Below are 23,644 nucleotides of genomic sequence, written 5' to 3' on the forward strand. Positions count from 1 at the left end.
TCAGACTTGCCTACTTCAGCCACCACGCACATGCAGTATTACCTGAGAGGTATACTCTGAGATTTCCAAATTATAGCTTGAGGGTGTAATTCCCAGAAAACACAGACAAGATCATGGAAAGACCTGATCTTCAACGACGATTTCCCGATTCGGGGGTTAATCGGAAATAGGTTCGGCATTTGCAGGAGGATTGTCGGCGAAATCCAAATAAACTCCAATTAAACTGGCAAATGACTCGAACAGATGATCAGAAGGTGGTCCGATGGGGTAATGGAATATATTTGAGTCATGAGATATATCACTCCATCACCCTGCAGTTGAAATTGGCTGAAATTGACTAAAATGGGAAATCTCGGAGAAACTCGCCAAACAAAAATCCGGGGGCTTAGGTTTTCTGGAAAGAAAATCCGGGGGGATCGATCCGGGGAACTTCCCCCTTTCCCCTATCCCAAACATATTATCAACACATACCAACCATGAATCGATGTAGACCCAATTGATATATCTATGGAAGTGTGTCTTCGAGGGTGTGGACTTACACGCATCATGTCTTTCAAATGTGCTTCAGCGGAAACACAACATGTCGACTACTCGGACAGGGAGTCACGTCGAAAATCAGCCATCAATGTCCAGTTAATCGTCGCATGTACAGTATTTGGTGCCGCCTCATTCTTGTTTGGATTCGACGACAAGATCATATCCCCGGTTGCTGCATTACCGGATTTTGTGGGTGCTGCTGCATCATAACAAAAGATCCAAGCTGATTCCAACGCAGGTGGGAAAATTTCAAGGACCTAACCCGGTCACTGGGAAATACGTTCTTACAGCTCGCAATCAAAATCTGGTCTTCTCCCTTCCATTGGTGGGATCTGTGATTGGAGGGCTGCTTGCTTCGCCATTGAATTTCCACCTTGGCCGCAAATGGCCGTTGCTTATTGCATATTTTGTCTCTGTGGGTGGTGGATTACTACAGGTCTTTGCCCCAAACTTAGGGGCCTTTGTGGGAGGTCGTTCTATAAATTCAGTTGCCTTGGGCATTATAAACGCAACTGCCCCTTTGTATATCTCCGAGGTATTGATCCTTTACGCCTTGGTCGATGTTCAATCTCGCTCATTCTTACTCTTAGGTGGTTCCCGCTTCTATACGCGGAAGATGTGTCAGTTCAATGAACATCCTGAATCTAACGGCTGGCGTGGTAGGTACCACGGTGGTCTTTAGAACGGAAAAGATCGCTGGGAATCTATCGTACCAGATCCCACTGGCTATACAGTGTGCTCTGCCTGTGCTTCTCCTATTTTTGACAGTGTCCCTTCCAGAAAGCCCACAATGGCTGGTCGGGAAGGGGGAGATAGAAGACGCTCGACACAGCCTACGGAAACTGCGTGGGTCCAGCGATGACGAAGTTGAAGATGAACTCCGTCTCATGAGGCTCTCTGAAGAAAGCGAGCGCCAGCTACACGCCCAGACCAAGTTCTGGCATATATTCCAGCGGCAGCACCTCAAGCGTACCCTGACTGCGGGCTCGTTCTTCTCTCTTAATCAAATATCAGGCGTCATTCTTTCAACAACATATACAACTGTCTTCTTGACAGTGCTGGGCATTGCAGATCCCTTCTCTCTGACAATCATCGCGTCTTGTTGCACATTAGCAGGCACCATTGCCGCACCCTTCGTCATCGACCGTGCCGGTCGACGTCCCACAGCGTTCTTCGGAATGGGGATTCTGTTCGTAATCGATGCCGTGGCCGGTGGCCTAGCCTTCGACAGAGGAAACAAGAAAGCTACTATGGCCATCGCCGCTTTGTCCTTTGTATTTAATTTCTTCTGGGCATCTTCCTTCTTCTCACTATCAAACCTCATGCCCTCCGAAATGGCAACTCCCAAACTCCGCCACCATACCATGGCCTACACAGTTGCCTGTGCGCAAACAACCGCCGTTATCACCACTCTCGTCGTTCCGCAGCTAACTTCGGCGGATGCGGCGAACCTTGGCGCGAAGACTTATCTCATCTTCGCTGGTTGTATGGCTGGCATCATTGTGTTTTTCTACTTTTTCATGCCGGAGACGCGTGGCCGAACTTTTGCCGAGATCGATGAGATGTATGCAGCTAAGATCCCTATGTGGAAGTGGAGGTCGTATCAGACTTCAGACGAGCTGAGGTCGCGTGCGTCAAAGGGTTGACATGATCCAACACTATTCATATCTCTAATTGAAGGCTGTAATATACTTGCAGGGTAAATGCTCTGTGCTCTTCGCATTATACCATGGACATATATATATATAAACTTGGGTATAGTTAAACTCGCTCTATTGGTACACTGTAAAATCCAGTGGATAGTGGCGTTTCCATGTACAACATGAGTCAATGAGTTCTAAAAAAGAAAATCATACAACCCAAAGACCCATTCCATACAATCGGAAAGATCACTCGGGAAAAATCAGGAAAAATCAAAAGGCCCCCTGCAACAGCCTCAGTCATCGTTGCGGCCACTCCGAAGCTTTGGGTTCCATAATCTGGAGCGAGCGTAGATGAGCTCTATACTTCTCCAGATAGGGATGGTTTCCACCGCGGAAGCTGGTCATAAGTAACAAGAAGTCTTCTGCGAGACTTTGGGGCGTGGAAGTCGTGGTCGATGGTATTCTTTCAGTGAAATTGACGGTGGGCATGTTCATGCCAACCCCGTAAGACGGGCTGGTATTGCATAGGATGTTCGTTGCGCAGATTGCGATATCGTACAGTTTTTCGGTCTAGATATGGAGTTGTTAGTAAGGAATCAAATTCACAAGCCGAATCCATCTACAGGTTGTAGATGAGAACAAATTACATACCAGACCGATGCCATGGGCTTCCATAGAGCTCAACCGCAATGACTGACACAGCTGAAGAGTGGTCTCAGCAACGGATACGGCATATCCGAAGGTTAGCTCGGGATGTTCCGAGTGGGCACTCAGAAGTCCGTGAGTTGAGGAAAGGAGCCAGACACGGTTCTGGAGCCATTTCTGGGTGACAAAAACGTCGGCTGCTTGAGTCTCTCGTAGGCCCATGGCAAATGTGGCATTGCTAGTTTCGCCACGGCCTCCTTTGGCTCGCTCGAACCAGTCATAGCCGCGATATCGTTCAGCCTGGTTGACTCGATTGAGATTTTGGTGAATGGAGAGTGCCTTCACCTTGGTGAGCCGCGGGCAGTAGCCGTTGCTACTATCGCATCGGCGGTTCCAGCAGTCGATGACATCTTCGTCGATGGCATCGAATAGTTCCATCATTCGTGCGAGACCCATCATCCCCTCGGCATCTTTCTCGTTGTGGACCATAATGCCGGAGACGACGCTATGCGTGGCGCTGTGGATGAAGTCATGCACTGACCGCATGGTGAATCCCGGCTTCCCCCAGAAGGTGATTGGGTGTCGCCGTTGCAAAGCATAGGCTCTGGAGTTCATAGTCAGCGAGTGGATTTCTAAAATAGTTAGTCGGCTACTTACCTTTCGGTAATAGAGAGGACGAGATACGTCCGTAGTCGCTGGCCTTTCTCTTCCCCCGACAGATCCTGATATGACTCGGGATCATTCAATCCCAGCGTGGCCGCAAGATCTAGTGCCTCCCGTATCCGGAGCCATGCTGCGTTGTGCTGGTTACTTCCAAACAAACAACCAAAGAGGAAAAAGCTGGTGAGGACAGCTTCGATGGTTGGGTTCTCGCCAAAATCCGAACAACTTCGCATTTTGGTCGCTTCGTTCATCATGGCTCGTGCCTGCAGAGCTCGAGATGAGGTCGTCGGCCGCTCGTTGATCTCAATTGGTTGTGTGAGCGAGAATGCACAGAGAGACAGGAGCATGGCGCCGAATTGAGAGTTTTTGCGATGTTCCTGTGTGATCATCGAAGTGTACAGGGATGATCGGTTGAGAACGGGTATGGTCGGATGTAGTCGATCAAAGTAGACGTCAATCCAGGGGATCATATTTGCTTCGTTGATTGTGGATGGCCAAACTGCATCGGTCTCCTGGGTATCTGAGTGCATGGACCCCACGGTTGGTGAGAATGGCATATTTGGAGCTTCCTGCGGAGGCATTCCCATGGCCCCAGCATCGGGTACTGGTTGAATGATGGACGGGAGAGATGGCCTGAGATATACATTACTTCCTGGATATTCGAAAACAGGGACCTGAGAATCCAGATTATCTGGAAGCCAGTACTCGACGTCATTTCGATCGCTCCAGCTCATGGCGCTGGCGCTGTTGCTGTGAGAATCTATAGATGGGGTTTCTTCGCCCCAGGGTGCCAATGGAGGTGGTATACCTGAAGGTGGCAGTCCTCCGGCCCCTTCCAGGGGCATCGTGGTTGGGCCATGAGTGGGGGTCCAAGCTGGCCCGGGCAAAGCACCGGCTTGTCCGGACTCCACCGATGAAGTTGGAGTTTGGAATTGGAAGCCATTCTTAGATTCTTCTTGGGGAGTTATCACAGTTTGCTGTTGTCGAATTTGCGACACGCGACTTTATCCCAGTCAGTGATATTATTCACAGTCACGGGGTGATTACTCACTGCCCGGTTGGTCCGCGCTTCTTCTGTGGTTGAAGGAATGTACACTCGAAGCCCATGGACTCACAAGCCTTGCAGGGCTGTGACAAGCTACACTAGAGACGAGTTAGTACGCTCATTGAGATCATTGAGATCATTGGGATTTTGATACATAAAGGGGTGCGGGGGATGTCTTACCTTGATCTTGCGGAATTTGCATTGGTCGCACGCTCTCTTAGCGATCGCGGATTTATGTGATCGAATAGCGCCAGTGGCCGTGGGTGTGGTGCCCGTAGGAGATCTCCTTGGTTCCATCTTTTTTCTTGCACTGCTGAACCTCGAGCTTCGAGCTATTCAGAGAGAGATTGAAACATAAAATCTAGTGAGGTCGAAGAAGGTTTGACCCACATCAAATTGGCCCCCTTCCCCGCCCTCCTGTTCCTTTTCTTCCTCTTCATCTTCATCTTCTTTCTCTTCGAATATTCTCAATTCAAAAAAAAAGATTATCATATCCAAAAGGGGGGAAATAGAAAATACGGCTAATCCCCGGTTAGATAAAGAACCCCAAAAATTACTCCGAAGATGTCCGCAGTGGTAATTTGACGAGAGTGTGCCACGTTCCCCACTTGATAAGGGTGGCTCTCGGACAGCAGTCCGAGCAGAGCTGACTAGCTGACTATATTAAGCTAGTCTTAACCTCCAATAGGACTATAATTGATCCCAATTTAAGAAAAATGGGCAGCTTACAGACTTGGGAAGAGATTGTCTCCCAGAAACGGCTCATCAGAGACCAATTCCTCGCACCGTACTTAGTCGATGTAGCTGAACGTCTGCCGCAAGTACAGAATCCCGAGGAGCGTACTCGACTAGAAAATCCCTCGATTCAAAAGATTACCGATATTGACAGTGTCACCGCTCTGCTAGGATGCCTGGAGAAAGGAGAGTTCCAAGCAGAACAAGTGATCAAGGCATATATCCAACGGTATGTCTTTCTTTTGATCGAGGGTTGGAACAGCCCATATACTAATATCATCGGTAGCGCTGTGGTAGCACATCAATTGGTATGTGCCTCGCATCTTCGTTTCCATTCCTATCCCCAACCAACTCACTGATCAAATCGGGCATGGATAGACAAACAGTTTGACCGAGATTCTGTTCGAAGATGCCATAGAACAGGCAAAGCAGCTAGACACCGAATTTGCAGAGACTGGGAAGCTCAAAGGTCCCCTGCATGGAATCCCAATCACGCTAAAAGACCAATTCAACGTCAAAGGCGTTGACACGACCCTGGGATACGTGGGCAGGTCCTTCGCTCCCGCCCAGGAAGACGCAGTTCTCGTGCAGATCTTGAAGGACATGGGTGCCATCGTCATCGCGAAGACAAACCTTCCACAGAGTATCATGGTTCGTCTGAGATGATCACTGGCAGTATCTGATTCGGAGATTGACTCTACCTCCAGTGGGCCGAAACCGAGAATCCTCTCTGGGGACTCACGACCAATCCTCGCAATCCAATTTTCTCGCCCGGTGGCTCAACTGGTGGCGAAGGTGCTTTGTTGACATTGCATGGATCACTATTCGGATTCGGAACTGATATCGGCGGAAGCATAAGAATCCCACAATCTACCGTGGGCTTGTATGGCTTCAAACCAAGCGTAAGTACCAGCCGCTATGAACAAGCCGCCTTTCCCCTTCTCTTCACTGATGAATACTTATGATCCCCCCAAAAAAAATAGAGCGCTCGACTCCCCTACCAGGGCATACCCGTCTCTACCGAAGGCCAAGAACATGTCCCATCTGCCATTGGTCCGATGGCCCGAGATCTCTCGTCTATCTGCTACATGAGCCGTCTGATAGCGAACAGTCAGCCCTGGGATCTCGATCCGCGATGCGCTCCTCTTCCCTGGAATGACACTGCATTCCAAGAACTCCAAGACCGACCTATGGTCATCGGCTTGATCCTGGATGACGGCGTGGTAAAAGTCCACCCACCTATTGCCCGCGCCCTGCTGGAACTCTCAGAAGTGCTTAAAGCACAGGGCCACGAGGTTGTGGTCTGGGATACATCTGACCATGCGGTGTGCATTGAAATTATGGATCTCTTCTACACGGTCGATGGGGGTGAGGATATTCGTCGGGATGTAGCCGCTGCCGGCGAACCGTTTATTCCTCACGTTGAAGGGTTGGTAAACCGCGGCAGAGCTATCTCAGTTTATGAGTATTGGCAGTTGAACAAGCGGAAAGCTGCCGTGCAGAAGAAATATCTGGATAAATGGAATGCGGTGCGGTCTCCGTCGGGTCGGGCTGTCGATGTTCTGTTGAGTCCTACTTTGCCGCATACGACTGTGCCTCATCGGAAATTCCGTTGGGTTGGCTATACTAAGATTTGGAATTTCCTGGACTATCCGGCTTTGACTTTCCCAGTGGATAAGGTGAGAGCTGAGCTGGATGTGTTGCCTTCGGAACCCTACGTTCCCAGAAGTAGTCACGATGAGTGGAATTGGGATCTTTACGATGCGAAACAGGTGGATGGATATCCGGTGAATCTGCAGATCATCGGGAAGAAACTCCACGAAGAGAAGGTACTGGGGGCTGCTACAGTTATTCAGAAGCTCTGGAAATGTCATGTCAACAAATCCAGTTGAGTTATCTAGGATGTTGAGTTATCTAGGATGTATCTCATCCGCCATGCATTTCTAGTCTCATTTGTACAGAAAGGGAGGTCTACCTGCCCTTTACGTGTCCTACAGTCTTCTTCGATTGGAGTTATACTATTAGTGCTCCTGTTATTCCTCACTTGTTCCTTGCCTATTCTTAGGTCGTACCTCAAAGGTAAATGTATGTAGTGGTACATTTGGACACGGAAAAAGAAAGAAGAGAGGGTCTCTAGGGAGAGTGTGAGGAAAGAGCTCACACCTTCCCACTCTACCCTTCCCACTCTATTCTATCCAGAAGAACTGAGTCCTCCTTTCACAACACACCCTTCGACACCGTATTCGCACATCAACAATGGCTACCAATCAAGATTCCAGGGCTGGCGGAGTGAAGCCAACACAAGCTTAAACCGGAAGTACCTATTTTCACAGGTCCTCAAGGTATTTATCATGGAATTCACACACATTTAGAGAGGCAGAAAGAGAGTGGTATATGTTTCCTTTCCATGTCTGTCCATTTCTACCCCAACAGCCCAAGAAGCCATCAAAGTAATCAGGTTTCCTGCTTCAGATACCCGTGTGGAGGGGTTTTTTTTCACTCCCATACAACTGGTGTGTGTGCGGAATGCGATATACAAGAAGCAGTCCACAGCAATACTATCCCCCTGGAATCTCAGAAATACGACACTAGTTCGCATCCGCCGAGATGATACCACAGGCTAACTGGCTCTGGTGTGCAGCATAACCTGGTTTCGAGATTGGGGCAGGTCTCCAAGTCTCACCTTAGAAGTCTTCAGAGAAAAGTCCAAATAGACAATGAACCAGGACAAGATCCCACCTAGGACTCTGTAGACCGTGCTAGTGGTGACATATGGGATGAAGAAATAGGTGGATGTAAAGTGATATCGCAAAATCCCCGGTTATACACTTCCAATTCCAAGACATCGAATATTCTATACGTCTCTATACTTCTCTCTCCGTAAATAATATGTCCGTTCCTATTCTGGTCAAATGACGTTTGGATGAGCGTGTCACCCCCCCCCCCAATATCTTCTCTTCTCACCACTTCCACTTCTCATCACTTGACCTTTCATCGTTCATCATCTACCTTCTAATTTGATCATCATGTCCTCAATTCCCTCTATCTCAAACTCAAGGACTATCAGTCAATATTTCTCACTATTGAGGAGCTCAAACTTCTCGGCGTCAAAGCCTCCCAAGTGGATGTATCCGACGAGAAACTGCAATTCGACCCTTGCTTCTTCGAGCCATACCCAGAGAAGATTTTCACAAATATCCAATGGTGACTCCAAGGGACATTGATGAACTGGATGATCCACCAACATTGGATGACTTTCTAGAGGAAGCGAAAAGGTTCTCTGCGGACGAAAAAGAGCAACTTGCCATCGCAAAGCCTAGACATAAAGCATACTATGTGGAGTCCACTCGTGCTGGGTATTATGACAATGCCCTAGAAGTTGAGCGACATATTGACGGGCACCTTGGTCATATACGAACGACGAATGCAGACGTTTACAATGTGGAGAACCCGGTTCTATCTCCATCAGCTCACCGATCTTGAGTGTTTTGAGTATGTGGATAGCGAAGATGCTACGTAGTAATAGTGCTGACCTTTTCTAGCTAGGCAAAAGGGTGGAGGAGAGGCGACCCCATGCCGCACGAGTTCTTCACACCCAATGTTCTTTGGAAAGTGCATTGCGCTTACCGACCTCGGGACAATGGCAACCGCGCAAAGCCACATTTTATTATGGAAGTCATCTCGGATGCATATGCGAGGGCCAAAGATCAAAGTCTGACTATACATAAGCTGAGGGCTATTGTGAATCTAATGCTCCCCCGAGTGGTTCGTGGTCGATATTGCACAGCTGATATTCATCCCGTAAGTCTGTCTCTGGGTAGAATGGCTTCAGGATATGCTAATATATGGCTAGCTTTTGCTCATTTCATACACTGGTTTTAAGCACGGCCGAATCATCCAGGCCTCTTATGATGGGAAGCAACTCACGTTACAATTCTCACAGCTGTGGAGCTTTGAGCGAAATAAGACTGCACCAGTGGAGTTATTCTCTCGTTACCTGTTGTGTGAAGCGGTTGGTCAAGAGACCTCTACGCTTTGTGTTAGATAGTATGTTTACCTCCAGGGCTTGATACCATTGCTTGTTGTATTTGACAATCTTTAATTGCAGGTCAATTATGTATAATCAAAGGCTATACATCGAAAACAGTGTCTCTTGCACAGAATAAGCTTCTTTTACCTCCTTCGTATACACCTATATATTGTAGTGGGGGGCATGGTCTCTCACTACTATGCGCCTGCATCTGTCCTCTCATTCACCTAGGTATGCAAGTGGATAATATGTAAGCAAGTTAGTGAAATTAGTGCTTCGGGGGTTACAAGTACTAAGTAGTTTACAGATTGACAATACACACTCCTACACCTTCTCTTGATTGACTTCCTGGTTTGCTGTCCCGGTTGCCCTTGTATGCCATATGGAAGGTATGAAGTCAAACTACGACTGCTGAATCGACCCGTATGCCAGAGAGCATACTGCCTTGAGCGTTCCCCTCTTCAATATGTAAAAAAGAACATCTAAAAGAACATCTAAAAAGACATGACAAGTTTGCTTTCACTGTGTGAATAGCTGGATAAATTTTGATGGATAGATAGATGACTGAAAAGTCATTGTTCTAGGACCACGACATTCAAGCTGGTTCGTGGATCAGTATCAACTCGCAGACTGAATGACGTATATCGCCGTTGATTGAACTAATTTTGGAATAAATATGGTAGACATAACTCATTATGCAGCTTGATGGGATATCTGCCTCCAGAGTCACTTAAATGACAAACGCCGTGGGAATATGCAACAAGACAAGCACGCTCGAGTCTCAAGCCTTGGGAGGCTCGAACAGATCGGGTTTCATGTTAATCTTGCAAAGCTTCGCCACACAACCACTCAGTTGAAGCAGTGACTGCACACCGTCTAGGATGCGCATATGCGTGAATCCAATCTCCCGAATGAACTCCAGCTTGGAATGTTCGGATAACGTGGGGATGGTCTTGGTGACTCGGAACATGGTACTGATGATATCGTGAGACGAGTATCCCAGGGTCCTGTAGATATAAAATGGTTAGAAACGTCCAGCACCTCGAAGCAAACACATTAACAACATACCATAGCTCGTTCAGCCCCTCCAGTGCCACATCCACCTTGCCCTCCCAGCAAGCCTTGATCATGGCCTGAACTTTGACCGGGTGCGGGCTGTCAACTACTCGGAAAACATTGTCTCCGCTGACGAAACCGAAACCGGACCAAGTACTCTGCAGGTTGTTGATAGCCTGACGCATGTCACCCTCTGCACTGAAAACAAGTGCAGCAATGCCATCCTCAGAGTGCTGAACCTTCTCCGCTTCGCAAATTTGCATCAACCGTTTCACAACCTGAGCATCTGTCAACCGGGCATAACGGAGAATAGCGCAACGGGATTGAAGGGGTTCAATGATCTTGTTCGACTGGTTGCAGGCAAAGGCAAATCGTGTGGTGGAGGAATAGATTTCCATAGTACGTCGCAGGGCTTGTTGAGCACCGGCGGTCATGCTGCAGGGATATGTGAGTCTTACGGCCAAAACAAAACTCCGACGAGAACAAACCTATCTGCTTCATCTAGGATGACCAATTTATGGCGTCCTTGAGGCAGGGTAACCTTCTTTTGGGCAAAGCCTTTGATCCGATTCCGCACCACATCGATACCTAGACCACAGCATCAGTATCGATCAAGTCTATGAAAGTAATTATCCCAAAACCAACCTCTCTCATCACTGGCATTCAGCTCTAAAACTGCCTCCTTGTATGCATCTCCCAGCATTTGCCGCGCTAGACATAGTACTGAAGTGGTCTTTCCAATACCCGGCATGCCGGAGATGATAACGTGTGGCATATTACCATCTTTGGCAATGATCTTTAACCGTTCCACTGTTTCAGTGTTGCCGACAATATCATCGAGGAAGGATGGGCGATATTTCTCGACCCTATAAGGCAAAGGTTAGCTCTGCCTGATATTCTTGTGATAGGGAAAACCTACCAGGGAAGCTCATAGTCCACAGGGGCACCAGCAGTATTTGGCTTGGCACCATTGCGAGAAGCAGTTGAAGATTCAGCTTGGACCATTGTGAGTAATTTGGTGATTCCAAAGTGAAGAAGCGCCTTGGAAGTGCAGTGAAGGGAAGACGCGAAAGAAGCACACGCGTGGGAAACGCGATAACGGGCTTATCAGCTGGCCTGTGCACTTCGCAGTGATGTTGGGCATTGAGATATTGAAGCTGTTAAAGCTGTGATTTTATTCTTGTATATGGTAGAATATCTATGAGATCCTTAGTAGTCAATTGATCCTACTACGCTAACTGCTGCACACTCAGTTTTGTTCAACGGCGTTGTGGTCGTTTCTTTTCTCATCTACTTCATTCCGCATCATTCTTCCTCTCTTCACCCCAACAACAATTATTCTTAATACCTAGAAGCTGGGAAATGACTACGTCCCCTCTAATTTACACACCCTGACACACATAGTTCGAATCAACCCGCTCCTCAAAACGTCCACGCTTCCTCTCCGCGACGCGCACACGGCTCCCCGCATACCTAGAACCTCCGGCCAAACACAACGCAGAAAACACAAACCGCGGTGTGTACAGTCATGCAAACATCTGGAATTATGAACCAAAGCTCTGTCCGTCGCAACCTATTCCATGGGAACCTCAGCCGCCGACCTGCTTCTGCAGGACCACCCAATGGCGCAGTTCCTCAAAACCACAACGGCCTTTCCAATCGCCCTTCGCACCGGCTGAAGCCTACATCCTCGGACTCGGGGCCACATACACGACCATTTCAAACTGTGGAGAACAAAGATATTGTGGTTCGGGACAAGAATGGCAGCTATAAGCTCGAGATTCCGACATTGCCGCAGGCTCTGGTTGGAGAGGATGGAGAGGAGCTGGCTGAACTTGCGCCGGAGGATGGAGGTTTCGTTTCTTCAGAGCTCACTGGGTATGACAAAGAGAGTATGTTTTTTGACGCGATGATGTTTCCCGCTGTGAAATATAGTCTGCTAATACTTGACTCAAGAGTTCGAGGCGGCTCTGGTGGAGATGATGGTTCGGCACCGGACCAGACAATCGAACGGTGAACCTGATGGTAAGCTAACAGTCTGATTGGAGTCTGACGGTAGTTTCTGTGGTCATATACTGATCTGGAATAGAGATTCTAAATATGGTCCACGAGAGCCTACGCAAAAAGGCAGCATCATTGGATGACGATAATTGGATGTTTGAGCCCGAGAAGGACTCGATTTCTAACTAGACAGGACTGCGCTTGCTGCATGCATCTTGATCTCATTACACTATCAGTTGGATATGTTTCCTGCAGAGGCCTGCTTCAAAAGACCTACGTATCTGGTCTCTTAATCGAGCTCCATGCTCGACGGCGGTGCCTCAACCTTCTTCGCAGTTCTAGATGCTCCTTTTCCAACTGTCTTGTTCTGACCTCCTCCAAACAACATACCGCTCATCATGTCCATCAAGGGGTTTCCTTGCCGGGGGATCTTGATGGCGAAGTACTGCTCGCCAATCTGAGCCAGAGCATCGTCCCAGATACCAACTTCTCGAATTTGTGTCGCATAGTGTGCAGTGAGCTGTCGGAAGAGATCGGCACTTCCGCGCTGGATGGCCAACAGCAACATGCTGATGAAGTTCACCAAAGGAAGCGCAGGGAACACCCGGGCGTCGGAGCTGGCACTGCTGACATCTTGCACACCGAGCTGAGGATTGGCTGCTGCAAGCCTTGAAGTGAAAATAAGCAGGGCTTTATTCGCACTGCGGATATTTCCGGTGAGGAGGTATGGGAAGACTGCGCGTGACGCATAGATCGCTGCGGTGTGCGGCTCATCGCTGGTGTACCACTCATATTCGAGCTTTGCAAGGGTCTCGGCTGATTCGGAGGTTCCTAGGATGAGATGTTTCTCGGCATCGTATGGCTCGTTATCTGAGGGACTAGATTAGAATGTATCAAACATTGCGCTCTGACATCACTCACCTTCGGCGTATACTGAGCCAACAGCATGATGTAAATCCGGATCTCCTCGTTCAAGTGGTCCAAACTTCGCACTCCATCCAATCATTTCTTGGATGAATCTCTTTCGTGTAGGTTCATCGGACGGGAATTCGCGCAGTAGCTCGATCAGGCGCTCTGCAAAACAAAAATAGATAGGTTAGCAATGCTAGGTCTGTGGCAGCTACTGAGGCAATCTGAAGCACCACGCTGCAGTACTCGACCCCCAGTAGTTCAAAAAAGAAGAGATTTGATAGACTCACTCTTCCGGGCCCGACCCTCTGCTTCATCATTACCACCTGAGATCTCCCATTCGGCTTTGTTGTATACTTCGAGCACCAACATGATGGCCAAGTCTCCACCACTGGCCGATGCGCCCTGCTGAGAACCAGCTTTCAATAGCTCCTTCGCGCCACCAGCTAGGATCTCCGCCGCAGCATCGTAGTTGGACTGCTTGATATACCGGACAGCAATAACACGTAGTTGCTGGTGAGCTTCGTAGTAGGCGCCATCGGCAATCCTATAAACAGCAACAGACAGTCAGAATGGGATCTTTTGAGCTCCAAGGTGGTCCGAGGTGGTTACGGGCCAGGTGGGATTCTCACTTTTCTCGCTGGCGGGCGATGACCTTATCAATGCGGGATGACATTGTCGACTAAAAGGAAGCGCTGATCAAATAAATCAAAGAAAAAAGTTGAATCGAAGACGCTATCAAGCAGAGTGCGCAGTGCAAGAATGTTCGCGGGGAGTTGATTGAGAGACTTGGTGGGGACGCGGCAATTCCAGAGCCCTGGAGAACATGACATCTCCGTCATCTCCTTAGAATTACCTGATGGTTGTTTTATAGCTGGAACTACCAGCTTGGTTTTCACTCGAAATCTGCTATTTATGCTATTTATGCTATTTATTCTATTTGGAATCTGTTCGTCCTATTGACCCCCTGTTTCCGGTGATATTACGATAATACCACGCCATTACGGACTTCCCTAACGACTATACAAGCTACCTCAATAGGTCGCGACAATCTATATTAAGGACCAAGCAATCGCTCTTGTTTATTCGACAATGTCCATCACCCAATAGTGCGACAAATTCATCATGAACCGATCTACTTTTAACGTCCAGCCCCTGCACCGCTTCGGCGGCGCAAATACCTCTATCCGGAGACCAAGGGTAAGCCAAAGACCTGGCGCTATGTCAAACAAATGAAACTGATTAGCTCACCTGGTGCTAGGAAATTGCTTGCTTCTCTTATGATGACCAGCGTCGGTTTTCGCTGGGCGATACGTCGATGGCCTACTACTACACGCCGGCTCTCCCTGCAGACCTGAACAAGGGCTATGAGACATTCCAGAAACTCAATGATGTTCCCGATGAGCACTTGGATGCTTTACTTGATACCCTTGTTGCTCATGAGAAAGAAACAGAAAAGAAGTGCGATGTAGACATCGTCACATGGAGAGGAATGATGACCAAGGTGTGTTGATATGGAGTCTGGCGCTGACTATCATCGAATTTTCAAACCAAATTCTGACTTCTATATACAGATTCTAACAGCTCCCTTTGATAATATGAATGGGTTCGTAGCCCTGATCTACTACCAACATATCGTGCTGTTTCTCTAACCCCGGGCTATCTCTAGCTTCGAGATGAATGCAACTTGTTTCCAGGTACGATATCAATCTCAGCAAGACTATCTAACTTTCATGATCTAATATATATTATAGGGCACCATGTATGTATATTTAGCTACCCAGCTCGCTATATAATGTGCTGACTTGTGCTAGTTTTATCGAAGAAAACAACGAGTATAAGAACCAGCAGAAAGAGATCCAACGCAAGCGAGGATCGCCACCTGGAATGGCACCACAGGAACTCATGATGTATTGGGGCATGTAAAACAACCCATGCAAATATATGCCTAGACTAACGAACAATCATAGGCTACAAATTCGAAAAGTTGGCTGTACTTTCGAAGACGTGGGATGAATCAACCCGTGAAGAGATCGAAGGCCGTGAGAACGAAGTCGTCAACAACGCAGCACAGTATTGTTCCGTTGTCCGCACCGGGATCGGTAACGTGCGTATGATTCTCGGTGGAGAGGTTGATGCCAGTATGTTTACCTTGGTTCTCATCGCTATACCCAATGCTAACTTTTTTTTTTCTAGTCTGGGACAGCAAGCCATCGCGAAAAGAAAGTCCCATTAACTGGGTTGAGCTGAAGACATCAGCTCAGATCCGTAATGAACGCGACATGATAAAGTACGAGCGGAAATTGCTCAAGTTTTGGGCACAGTCATTCCTGCTGGGTGTGCCTAAGATCATTGTGGGATTCCGTGATGAAAATGGCATCTGTCATAGCTTGGAGGAGCTGGACACAGCCAGTATTCCCGGGAAAGTGCTGAGTGTGGGCCGGCGTTCTTGGGATGGAAACATCTGTATCAATTTCACTGGTGCATTCTTGGAGTGTGAGTGTTCTTTGCGATGAGTTCAGAGCAGTACTGACATACTTTCTAGGGCTTAAGCAGACTATCAACCAGGAGGGGACGTGGAGAATTCGGAAGAAGGAGAAGTCTCCGGTTATCGAGGTCTATCAAGTTGAGGAGCAAGGACATGGCGATATTCTCTCGCCTGCTTTCAAAGCCTGGCGATCGATCACTTCAGCAAGTTCGTGATTGGAAGGTCTAGTGTATGCTAGGTAGTGCTAATGTACTTTTATCGCTTGGGTTTATCAAATGTTATACATTAAAAAAAGTCTCTTACTTCAACCTCCTACAAACCCCCAATTGCGGTCCGAGGAACTACCTGTACTTCAGTTTTACATGGAAGATCATCCGTGTCTGAGTAAATAACAGAAGAATTTTGGGTATTTCTATGATCCTTAGTCTATTTTGGGCTATGCAATGCAAATAACTCATGGCCCAGGTTCGGTTTCAGTGGGCTGGATCCCCTGCGCTTCCAATTCCTTCTTTCGGAAATATTCATCTCGCTGTGCTCTCCTACTCGCAGACTTGAGTCCCCTTTTATGCTGATGACTATTCAGATGAATATGCCACTGGTCCTCCGACGCCATAGTTTTCTGGCAGACATCACAAGTATAGCACTTCCCGATTGGGTCTGTCTGTACACGCTTTTGGGCCTGAGCTTCCTTCGCACCGAACTCCGTCGTGGCCAATTGAGAAAGCGATTTGGGTTCCGGAGTCGGCTTGTTTTGCTGCATCAGTTGCACAATCTCCTCGGACGTCTCAGTGATGCACTTGTTCCAGTCGCTGACATTGGAACTGTCCAGGAGATAAAGTCGACGCGTCTCTCCGGCTTCTGTGAGTGCTTGCCAGAGTTTATTGCGGATCCATTTGACCTGCGATGTTCCATACTGTCGGGTAGCGATCCGAATTAATTCAAGAGAGTTCCGTTTGAGATCTTCGATCTCTTTCTCGCTTGCTTCCCCGTCCCGGATAGCCTTGAAGTATGGTGCCAATTCCTTGAACCCAATCGACACCCAGACACCCCGTGTTTGGTCAACTTCGATCCCCTGCGAGGCTTTCTCCTGCAAGTAGTCTGACATCTTCTCCGCCTCGGTCATCAAGCCCTGCTTGACCATGTCATCGACACGCGCATCCAGGCGCGCATTGAGGACCTCCTTTTCAGCGTGTACCCAAAATACCAATGTATTCTCGAACCGTAGCAGTCCTTCCTCTTGGTCTATCGCTTTTCTTTTTTGAGAGAACTGCTCTTTATAAATCTCCGAGGCTTTCCGCCCTGTCTGGAAATAAATTTCCAATGACCGCCGGATTTTCCGTGCATCTTTCGGATGCCATCGCGCAGCCATGACAGGATCCACTTCGCGCAGCTTCTCCAAGAGAATTTCAGGCGATGAATCCAGAATCGGCCATTTCTTCGAGGTTGAGCTAAACTCCGTGAGCTGTTCCCGCTCGCCTTCGTCATCCACCCCTTCGCCCACGAGCTGTTCTTTGAATAGCACTGCTTGGGTATAATAGTGTGTGCCACCAACAAGGATGGGAACCTTGCCACGGGCGCGGATCTCTTCAATGACTCGCAGGGCTTCTCGCTTGAACAGCCCTATGCGCCATGCTTCCGCGTCTAGGTCGATACAACTGAGGAGGTGGTGAGGGATGCCGTTCCGTTCTTCTGTCGGGATCTGATTCGTTATGATCGGTAAACCGCGATACATCTGCATAGCGTCTCCATTGATGATTTCACCGTTGAATCGACAGGCCAAGTCCACTGCAAGCTGTCTACAGCTATCAGTCATTGTGTTCGGAGGAAGTGCGGGCAGGGACTTGGAGTCATTACCTTTGACTTGCCTGTGCCTGTAGCACCGACAACGGCTATGAGTGGATTCATTCTTCTTTGACCGTGCCAAATAGATCGGAGAGCTGAGAGCATACCGCGATGCTCATTGCGACGTGGAGGGGGAAAAAAAGGTTGTTATCGGTTATCGCGGCGGGTTACCTCATCCATGGCGCGACCCTCCGCCGGGATCATCTCATGTTGCATGAACGCTAGCATCAAATCAGTCTAGAGAAATTCCAATTAACAATCTTCCCTGACTCATTTCTTCTTCTTCTTCCTCCTTTTACTTTCGTCCAATTTCGTGGTTCTCTCAGTGCTTTCCTTCTCCCACATTCGTCATGGCGGATATCAATTCCACTCCCCCAAACATTGAGGTACAAAACCTCTCGTACAAGTTCCAAGATGGCTCTAGTGGCCTGGAGAACGTAAGCATGAGCCTACCAGCTGGAAGCCGCACCCTATTGATCGGCGGTGAGTCAAACCCCGTCCCCATTCCAGACTAATCTCGAAGACTAACCCAAACACACAGCAAATGGAGCGGGGAAGACCACTCTCCTCCGCCTCCTATCAGGGAAGCGCCTTGCACCCAATAACACCATCGCCATTGGCGGCAAGGACCCCTTCAAGGACAGTCTAGACGGCGTGACCTACCTAGGAGTCGAGTGGGTATTGAACAGCATCGTCCGCACAGACATTGACGTGCCGACACTGCTCGCCTCCGTCGGCGGAAATGCCTACCCAGAGCGCCGGGACGAGCTGATCGATATTCTCGATGTCGATCTGCGCTGGCGCATGCATGCCGTCTCGGACGGAGAACGTCGCCGTGTGCAGCTGGCCATGGGCTTGTTGCGGCCCTGGCAGATCCTGCTGCTCGACGAGATCACTGTCGATCTGGACCTTTTGTCCAGGAGTAATTTCCTGGCTTTCCTAAAGCGGGAGACTGAAACCCGTGCCTGCACTATTGTGTATGCTACTCATATCTTGGATAACCTCGCCCAGTGGCCTACCCATCTGACCCACATGCACTTGGGTAAGGTCAAGGCGCTGGGAAGTGTTGAGTCGTTCCATGAACAAGTCCCTGAGTGGACTTCGGAGAATAGCCGCCTTGGAGAGCTAGTTCTCAAGTGGCTCAAGGAGGATATGCAGGCCAGAGGTCCCCGGAATGGTCGTGGTAATCAGGCCAAGACCTACCAATCCCTCGAGGGTATTGGAGGTTACGGACTGGAAAAACACGACTGAGAAAATAATCTGAGAAAATATCTAACGATTTTGGTTTTTCCTTTTCTTTCTGTTTTTCTCTATTTTTGCTTTTGCATGCGAGCACTGATGTCAGGAGTCATTTAACGTGCCATTCAACAACAATTAGGTTCAACCACAAGGCATAGACGGGGTTTATGGATTGGCATCTGCATCTACAGGGAGGATTTATTCAACATTTTGGGAGTTTTCAACCATGACTCATAAAGGGGGCTAAGATTGTTTTGTTTTCTTTTTGTACAAATTCATGAGAGCACGTTCGAGATAGTATATATGCGTGTGGACGTGTCCTCGCCTGCGCCAATTCGAACTGATCCCTAATATCCTCATAAAATCAGCCGTAAACCAATGCACAATCCTTACAAAATAAGTATATGTGGGAAGTGAAGGGACATCACACAAGTTGATTCAAACACCCTAAGATCAATAAAAAAGTGCCTGCGCAAGCCTAACATCTGCAATCCGTCCCGCATTATTTCATCCCGTCCTGGCTACCACTGTTTCCTCGTTCTTTGGGGGGGGCCTGGGTGGTTTCACTCTGGCCTGGTTCGTCCTCAATTGCGAGCTTCTCTACGAGGTCCTCGTAGGTATTATCTTCGTTCCTGATATAATCTAGGAATTGAAGCCTACGCATTACTTCAGACCGAGAAACCTACCCGAATCTCGAAAGCAGGTCAGAGCCCATACCAGGATTATCCTAAGGAGCAGCAACGGGGTTCGCTATAATTACTCACAAGTTAGTATATATATCCTTTTAACGCTGTTGAGAGTAAGCCCTATAGATTGAAAAGGTCTATGTACTAGATAGGGTGGAGGAGGGGAGGCGGCGGGGCCAGAGGCCTCTATAGAGGTAGTAGGAGGAAGAGGAGGGCAAGGAGAGACCTATATCTCTAGTATAAGCAGCCTAAAGCCGGCACTCTTCCTAGGTATACCCTATCTCACAGAATATACACCATTCCTATTTTTAAATTGGTCAGTCTATACCGACGGTGTCTTCTTTATATCCCTAGTATAGATGACAACGTGGGAGCGTAGGGAATGAGGGTGGGTGTTTGGGTTCATACGAGACACTTTAACGCGATTTAACGAGATAAAAACCTTATAACTCGACCTCACTTACCGCTACTCGTTCTTTTACCCTTATCGGGAATTATAGCTCCTTCTCAGAATAAGAAAGGACAAAAACGTATAGAATCCAGCCTTGTGAGTGTCCGGGGTTGTTTAGGTCTTGAGTGGTATATTAGAGGAAGGAGAGAAAGAAGAGAGAAGAAACAGAAGAGAAGGAGGAGAGAGAGGATATTCTTATGAGCCCCTAGGACTACATTAGGTAGTACCTTCCTAAAGTGGTAGGACCTCTAGGGCTCTCTCCAACATCCCACCTAGACAGTCTTTATAGGAAGGAGTTAAGGGAGATTTCAAAAAGATATCTACACAGGCATTAAAAAGGCATCTCAACCATCATGACTCATAAAGGGGGGCTACCTAAGTAAAACCATTTCTGCTTTTTTATACAAATCATGAGAGCATGTTCGAGATAGCATATATCCGTGTGGACGTATCCTCGCTTGCCACCGCCAATTCGAACTTATTCCTACTGTCCACTTCTGCAGCCGGCACCGGTCGCCATGATAATTGAGTAATTGTCTTTGAGGGGGAGGCAACTTTATCAATGGTCACGACGTGCTGTGCTTCGAGAGTGTCAGCAGCAATTCGGTGGATAGAGATGACACCGTTATCTTCGCCAACAGCAATAACATATGTGCCTTTGTATGTTGCGGGCAAGAAAGCAATTGCGGAGACCGCCGATGTCAGGCCCACAGTCGTTTTACAGACGAAAGTGTCTTCGGACTTTTGCCAGATCTTCACGGATTTGTCACGTCCTGCCGTGGCAAAGACATGGTCCGTTGTAGCTGGGGCCCAGGCTGCACCTAGGATCATTCGAGAGTGACCCTTGGGGTTTACGCTGAGGTTTGTAAACGTAGTGGGGTCTGCATCGCTCCGCTGGAAGACCGCCCATTGGCGATCTCGTCCAACACTAAGAAGATAGCGATCGTCACTAGAGAATGAAAGGTCCGTGATGGTCAACGAGTGCGCAGTGAGAGAAGGTTTAATCTCGTGCCAGTCCGACGTATCGTAGAGGCGAATTACCGCATGGTCAATCGAGCTGGCTTTGCAGGCGGTAGCAATGAGCCTGCGGTCATGACTCACTGCCACTGCTGAAATCTCATAACCATGGCCATAGAGCTTCTCATGCTCCGGCCACAATGTGTAACGAGACAACTGATCCTCCAGTGGCGGGTGGTTGGCAGCCAGCGAAGCAGAAGCGATTAGCGCCTCAGTTGGGGCTTTTTGCTGGTCCTCTTCCACTGGCGCCTCATCTCCAAGTGCCTTGTTTGAGAGACCCAGCACTGGGATTTCAGCAGTGTCTGGGAGGTCCTCATCATTCGATTGTTTGAACCCAGTGAGTCTCTCAAGCAACTGAGCGATTGGTTTCGGCTCATTGAACACACGTAGGAGCTTCTCCTCTGCACCAGTCACAAACTGTGAGGGGCCCAGTGTGTCAACGCAGTTCAAATCGTATCCATGAATCTGAGGGCGTGAAAACTCGTGCCATGAACCTGTACTTTCACGCACCCACTTTGCGTGAAGGCGGGTAGTTTGGTCTGAACTGGTTGAAAGCAGGTAGCCTCCAGTGGGCTCCCATTGTACACCATTCGCGGAGCGCACATGGCCCGAAATACCGAATCTCTGTATCCAAAGATCCGAGTCGGAATCATGTCGCCAAACTCTCCAACTACCTGTGCGGCCAAGACTCACCACCTGCTTCCCGTCTGGTGACCAGAGCCCAATCCAAAAGCCACCTGCACTACCAGTCGCCGTGGTAGATCCTTTTTGGACGCTGATCTCCCCCATTCTCTCTGCCGACATCCAAACGCCTGATGCTTGGTCTTGTTCCCAAATTGTGATGGTATTATCAGCCGATGCCGAGAGAAGTTGCTGCCGCTTCGAATCAGGATTCCATGCAATAGTATAGATCCAGTCTTCATGTCCAAAGAGAAGAGCTTCGAAAGTAATGGAGTATTTCGATCCTGCAGCCTCGAACTCATGGGCTTTGTTTGATAGCGTAGGTTCCATTCCCCCAAGCAGAGGATCCGTATCGTCTATCGGAGCAGGGGCACTTGCTTCACCCCGACGCAGTCGCCAAAGACGGATGTATCTGTCTTGACTTGCAGATGCTAGCAGGATATCACCGTTGCTCTGCTTGTCCTGGGTGAACGAAAGAGCCTTGATCCAGGCTTCGTGTCCCGCAAGAACAGCCCGGCGCTTGAACTCTGGCTTGCCGATGGAGGTTTCCGAGACGTAGATCTGAACCTTGGTCGTTGTACCTGCAACGGCCAACACCAATGGCATATCCGAGTCGCCTTCAAGCCCCTGCAATGACAAGGATAGCGGGAAGAACCGCGGTGTCATTGTGATCGTTTCAAGTAGCTCGCACTTCAATTCGCCCTCTGCATTTATTCTCCAGATCCGAACCGTCCCATCAGCTGCTCCAGATGCGATGATGTCCGTTCCATCGGCGACGGCAATCGCATTCACTGAGCCCGTGTGACCCTCAAGGGTAGATACAAGGATATATTTATGGGGATCGGCATTGTCTTGTTGCCATACCCGTATTGTGCGGTCGACGGAGCCGGTGACGATAAATCTCGTTCCTGAGGCGGGGCATGTATAAAATCGAACGACACTGACTTTGTCGGTATGACCAACAAGCAGGGCATAGATACCACGCTCGGTCTTATCCTTGACTAGGTGTCAGCTCTTTCTTGTTATCAATGCGCAGCTGTTCTCAATGGACCTACTAGAGGGTCCCATAAGGCGACATTGTTGTCCGCACCGAAGGCGAGCACGCCTGTCTGCACATCCCAATCCGCAGCACCAGGGTGCCGGTTTCCCCCCACGCTAATGTAGTCTGTTTCGACGGCGACCATGGAGTATTCTGAGGGCCTGTGAACCCTTTTGTCTGTCTGTGCTGCTGTACTAGGAATTGGAGAAAAGCCGCAAAGAAATTGCGGGAGGATTGGGGCTTATCGATAAGAGGTTCGGTCTCCGCCTAGCCCCTCCATCTTCAACAGACTCAACTTGCGATCTCCTTCGTTTCCAACAACCTTGGAAGGGAGATAATTGCTATATGCTCTGTATTTCCCCTAATCTGCAACGCCATGGCTGATACTTCAAATGCGGGCCAAGGGGAATTCCCCATCCCTATCACCGTCGAGTTTACGTACGTTAAATCTCTCCTTCAATTGATCAACCTTTGCTAAGAATTGATCTCGATAGCGGCGGCTTAGAATTGCTATTCGGGAATGAGCGCAAGCATAAAGTCGTTTTGCCCGCTCGTTTAGAGGACGGCAGCAGGCCAAACATCTCATACCTGCTCAAATACCTCGTCGACAACCTCATGAAAGATCAGAGGATAGACATGTTCATCATGGAAGACAATGTGTATGTCAACATAACTTTGGCGTTTTATTCAAACAGTATTAATGGTTTCGACAGACGACCAGGTATTCTCGTCCTCATCAACGATGCCGATTGGGAACTCGAAGGCGAAGAGACATACGAACTTCAACAAGGAGACAACATTGTTTTTGTCTCGACTTTACATGGCGGTTAAACATGATGGATTGTATTGATGCTAGCAACGACGACTAAGGCAAAAAAAGAAACTGGATTCGAAGTGTTCCTGGAGGAATTCAAGAGCAACATTTGGGTGGTATTGC

The 23,644-nt window shown here is 48.6% G+C and overlaps 12 protein-coding genes across 12 annotated transcripts; 7 read left to right on the forward strand and 5 right to left on the reverse strand.

The window, feature by feature from the left end:
* Positions 1-546: 546 nt before the first annotated feature.
* N7455_011648 (uncharacterized protein) lies at positions 547-2,183 on the forward strand (the record flags this gene model as incomplete). The annotated part of the gene is made up of 3 exons (XM_065606723.1): positions 547-726; positions 776-1,072; positions 1,128-2,183. 3 exons carry the CDS (start codon positions 547-549, stop codon positions 2,181-2,183), a joined length of 1,533 nt encoding a protein of 510 aa, XP_065459889.1.
* Positions 2,184-2,443: 260 nt separating this feature from the next.
* On the reverse strand, positions 2,444-4,984 carry N7455_011649 (CeGAL family transcription factor). Its single transcript, XM_040961600.2, has 5 exons — positions 4,714-4,984; positions 4,540-4,631; positions 3,483-4,490; positions 2,832-3,429; positions 2,444-2,750 (listed from the first exon to the last, which is right to left on the reverse strand). The coding sequence occupies exons 1-5, from the start codon at positions 4,828-4,830 to the stop codon at positions 2,478-2,480; spliced, it is 2,088 nt and encodes a 695-aa protein (XP_040807933.2). The 5' UTR covers positions 4,831-4,984; the 3' UTR covers positions 2,444-2,477.
* Positions 4,985-5,249: 265 nt separating this feature from the next.
* On the forward strand, positions 5,250-7,160 carry N7455_011650 (amidase; the record flags this gene model as incomplete). Its single annotated transcript, XM_040961615.2, has 5 exons — positions 5,250-5,497; positions 5,555-5,576; positions 5,647-5,919; positions 5,976-6,170; positions 6,252-7,160. 5 exons carry the CDS (start codon positions 5,250-5,252, stop codon positions 7,158-7,160), a joined length of 1,647 nt encoding a protein of 548 aa, XP_040807952.2.
* Positions 7,161-8,326: 1,166 nt separating this feature from the next.
* Positions 8,327-9,316, forward strand: N7455_011651 (uncharacterized protein; the record flags this gene model as incomplete). Its single annotated transcript, XM_065606724.1, is given in 4 exon segments — positions 8,327-8,472; positions 8,484-8,721; positions 8,815-9,069; positions 9,152-9,316. Coding segments are annotated over 4 exon segments (804 nt in total), but the record flags the coding sequence as incomplete, so codon positions are not given.
* A 619-nt stretch (positions 9,317-9,935) lies between these two features.
* N7455_011652 (replication factor C subunit 4) lies at positions 9,936-11,408 on the reverse strand. The gene is made up of 5 exons (XM_040961623.2): positions 11,274-11,408; positions 11,000-11,220; positions 10,843-10,942; positions 10,367-10,789; positions 9,936-10,305 (listed from the first exon to the last, which is right to left on the reverse strand). Exons 1-5 carry the CDS (start codon positions 11,357-11,359, stop codon positions 10,080-10,082), a joined length of 1,056 nt encoding a protein of 351 aa, XP_040807951.1. The 5' UTR covers positions 11,360-11,408; the 3' UTR covers positions 9,936-10,079.
* Positions 11,409-11,882: 474 nt separating this feature from the next.
* N7455_011653 (uncharacterized protein) lies at positions 11,883-12,544 on the forward strand (the record flags this gene model as incomplete). The annotated part of the gene is made up of 3 exons (XM_040961585.2): positions 11,883-12,246; positions 12,311-12,379; positions 12,444-12,544. The coding sequence occupies 3 exons, from the start codon at positions 11,883-11,885 to the stop codon at positions 12,542-12,544; spliced, it is 534 nt and encodes a 177-aa protein (XP_040807972.2).
* Positions 12,545-12,644: 100 nt separating this feature from the next.
* N7455_011654 (protein GET4) lies at positions 12,645-13,940 on the reverse strand (the record flags this gene model as incomplete). The annotated part of the gene is made up of 4 exons (XM_040961594.2): positions 12,645-13,225; positions 13,277-13,429; positions 13,555-13,811; positions 13,897-13,940. 4 exons carry the CDS (start codon positions 13,938-13,940, stop codon positions 12,645-12,647), a joined length of 1,035 nt encoding a protein of 344 aa, XP_040807940.2.
* Positions 13,941-14,389: 449 nt separating this feature from the next.
* On the forward strand, positions 14,390-15,967 carry N7455_011655 (DXO/RAI1 family decapping nuclease; the record flags this gene model as incomplete). The annotated part of the gene is made up of 9 exons (XM_065606725.1): positions 14,390-14,464; positions 14,526-14,768; positions 14,839-14,870; positions 14,934-14,961; positions 15,019-15,026; positions 15,079-15,182; positions 15,235-15,405; positions 15,461-15,760; positions 15,810-15,967. The coding sequence occupies 9 exons, from the start codon at positions 14,390-14,392 to the stop codon at positions 15,965-15,967; spliced, it is 1,119 nt and encodes a 372-aa protein (XP_065459891.1).
* Positions 15,968-16,164: 197 nt separating this feature from the next.
* On the reverse strand, positions 16,165-17,710 carry N7455_011656 (tRNA dimethylallyltransferase). Its single transcript, XM_040961616.2, has 2 exons — positions 17,607-17,710; positions 16,165-17,544 (listed from the first exon to the last, which is right to left on the reverse strand). The coding sequence occupies exons 1-2, from the start codon at positions 17,697-17,699 to the stop codon at positions 16,207-16,209; spliced, it is 1,431 nt and encodes a 476-aa protein (XP_040807941.2). The 5' UTR covers positions 17,700-17,710; the 3' UTR covers positions 16,165-16,206.
* Positions 17,711-17,944: 234 nt separating this feature from the next.
* Positions 17,945-18,845, forward strand: N7455_011657 (putative ABC transporter; the record flags this gene model as incomplete). Its single annotated transcript, XM_040961599.2, has 2 exons — positions 17,945-18,077; positions 18,136-18,845. 2 exons carry the CDS (start codon positions 17,945-17,947, stop codon positions 18,843-18,845), a joined length of 843 nt encoding a protein of 280 aa, XP_040807938.1.
* Positions 18,846-20,378: 1,533 nt separating this feature from the next.
* On the reverse strand, positions 20,379-22,891 carry N7455_011658 (Elongator subunit ELP2; the record flags this gene model as incomplete). Its single annotated transcript, XM_040961610.2, has 2 exons — positions 22,724-22,891; positions 20,379-22,664 (listed from the first exon to the last, which is right to left on the reverse strand). Exons 1-2 carry the CDS (start codon positions 22,850-22,852, stop codon positions 20,379-20,381), a joined length of 2,415 nt encoding a protein of 804 aa, XP_040807948.2. The 5' UTR covers positions 22,853-22,891.
* A 192-nt stretch (positions 22,892-23,083) lies between these two features.
* On the forward strand, positions 23,084-23,538 carry N7455_011659 (ubiquitin-related modifier 1; the record flags this gene model as incomplete). Its single annotated transcript, XM_040961621.1, has 3 exons — positions 23,084-23,145; positions 23,202-23,366; positions 23,421-23,538. The coding sequence occupies 3 exons, from the start codon at positions 23,084-23,086 to the stop codon at positions 23,536-23,538; spliced, it is 345 nt and encodes a 114-aa protein (XP_040807960.1).
* Between the last annotated feature and the right edge of the window lie 106 nt (positions 23,539-23,644).

The sequence above is a fragment of the Penicillium solitum genome, assembly GCF_028829755.1.
Source record: "Penicillium solitum strain IBT 25940 chromosome Unknown utg000009l_segment0_segment0, whole genome shotgun sequence".
In the NCBI taxonomy this organism is placed as follows: domain Eukaryota; kingdom Fungi; phylum Ascomycota; class Eurotiomycetes; order Eurotiales; family Aspergillaceae; genus Penicillium; species Penicillium solitum.

Excerpts from the sequence above, each read along its gene's own strand:
- N7455_011649 (XM_040961600.2), bottom strand. The coding sequence starts at position 4,830 with ATGGAACCAAGGAGATCTCCTACGGGCACCACACCCACGGCCACTGGC. Across the intron at positions 4,632-4,713 it reads GCAAATTCCGCAAGATCAAG|TGTAGCTTGTCACAGCCCTG; the intron begins GTAAGACATCCC and ends ACTCGTCTCTAG. Across the intron at positions 2,751-2,831 it reads AAGCCCATGGCATCGGTCTG|ACCGAAAAACTGTACGATAT; the intron begins GTATGTAATTTG and ends CTCCATATCTAG.
- N7455_011652 (XM_040961623.2), bottom strand. The coding sequence starts at position 11,359 with ATGGTCCAAGCTGAATCTTCAACTGCTTCTCGCAATGGTGCCAAGCCA. Across the intron at positions 11,221-11,273 it reads GTGGACTATGAGCTTCCCTG|GGTCGAGAAATATCGCCCAT; the intron begins GTAGGTTTTCCC and ends TTTGCCTTATAG. Across the intron at positions 10,790-10,842 it reads ATCCTAGATGAAGCAGATAG|CATGACCGCCGGTGCTCAAC; the intron begins GTTTGTTCTCGT and ends ATATCCCTGCAG.
- N7455_011656 (XM_040961616.2), bottom strand. The coding sequence starts at position 17,699 with ATGCTCTCAGCTCTCCGATCTATTTGGCACGGTCAAAGAAGAATGAAT. Across the intron at positions 17,545-17,606 it reads CAGGCACAGGCAAGTCAAAG|CTTGCAGTGGACTTGGCCTG; the intron begins GTAATGACTCCA and ends AGCTGTAGACAG.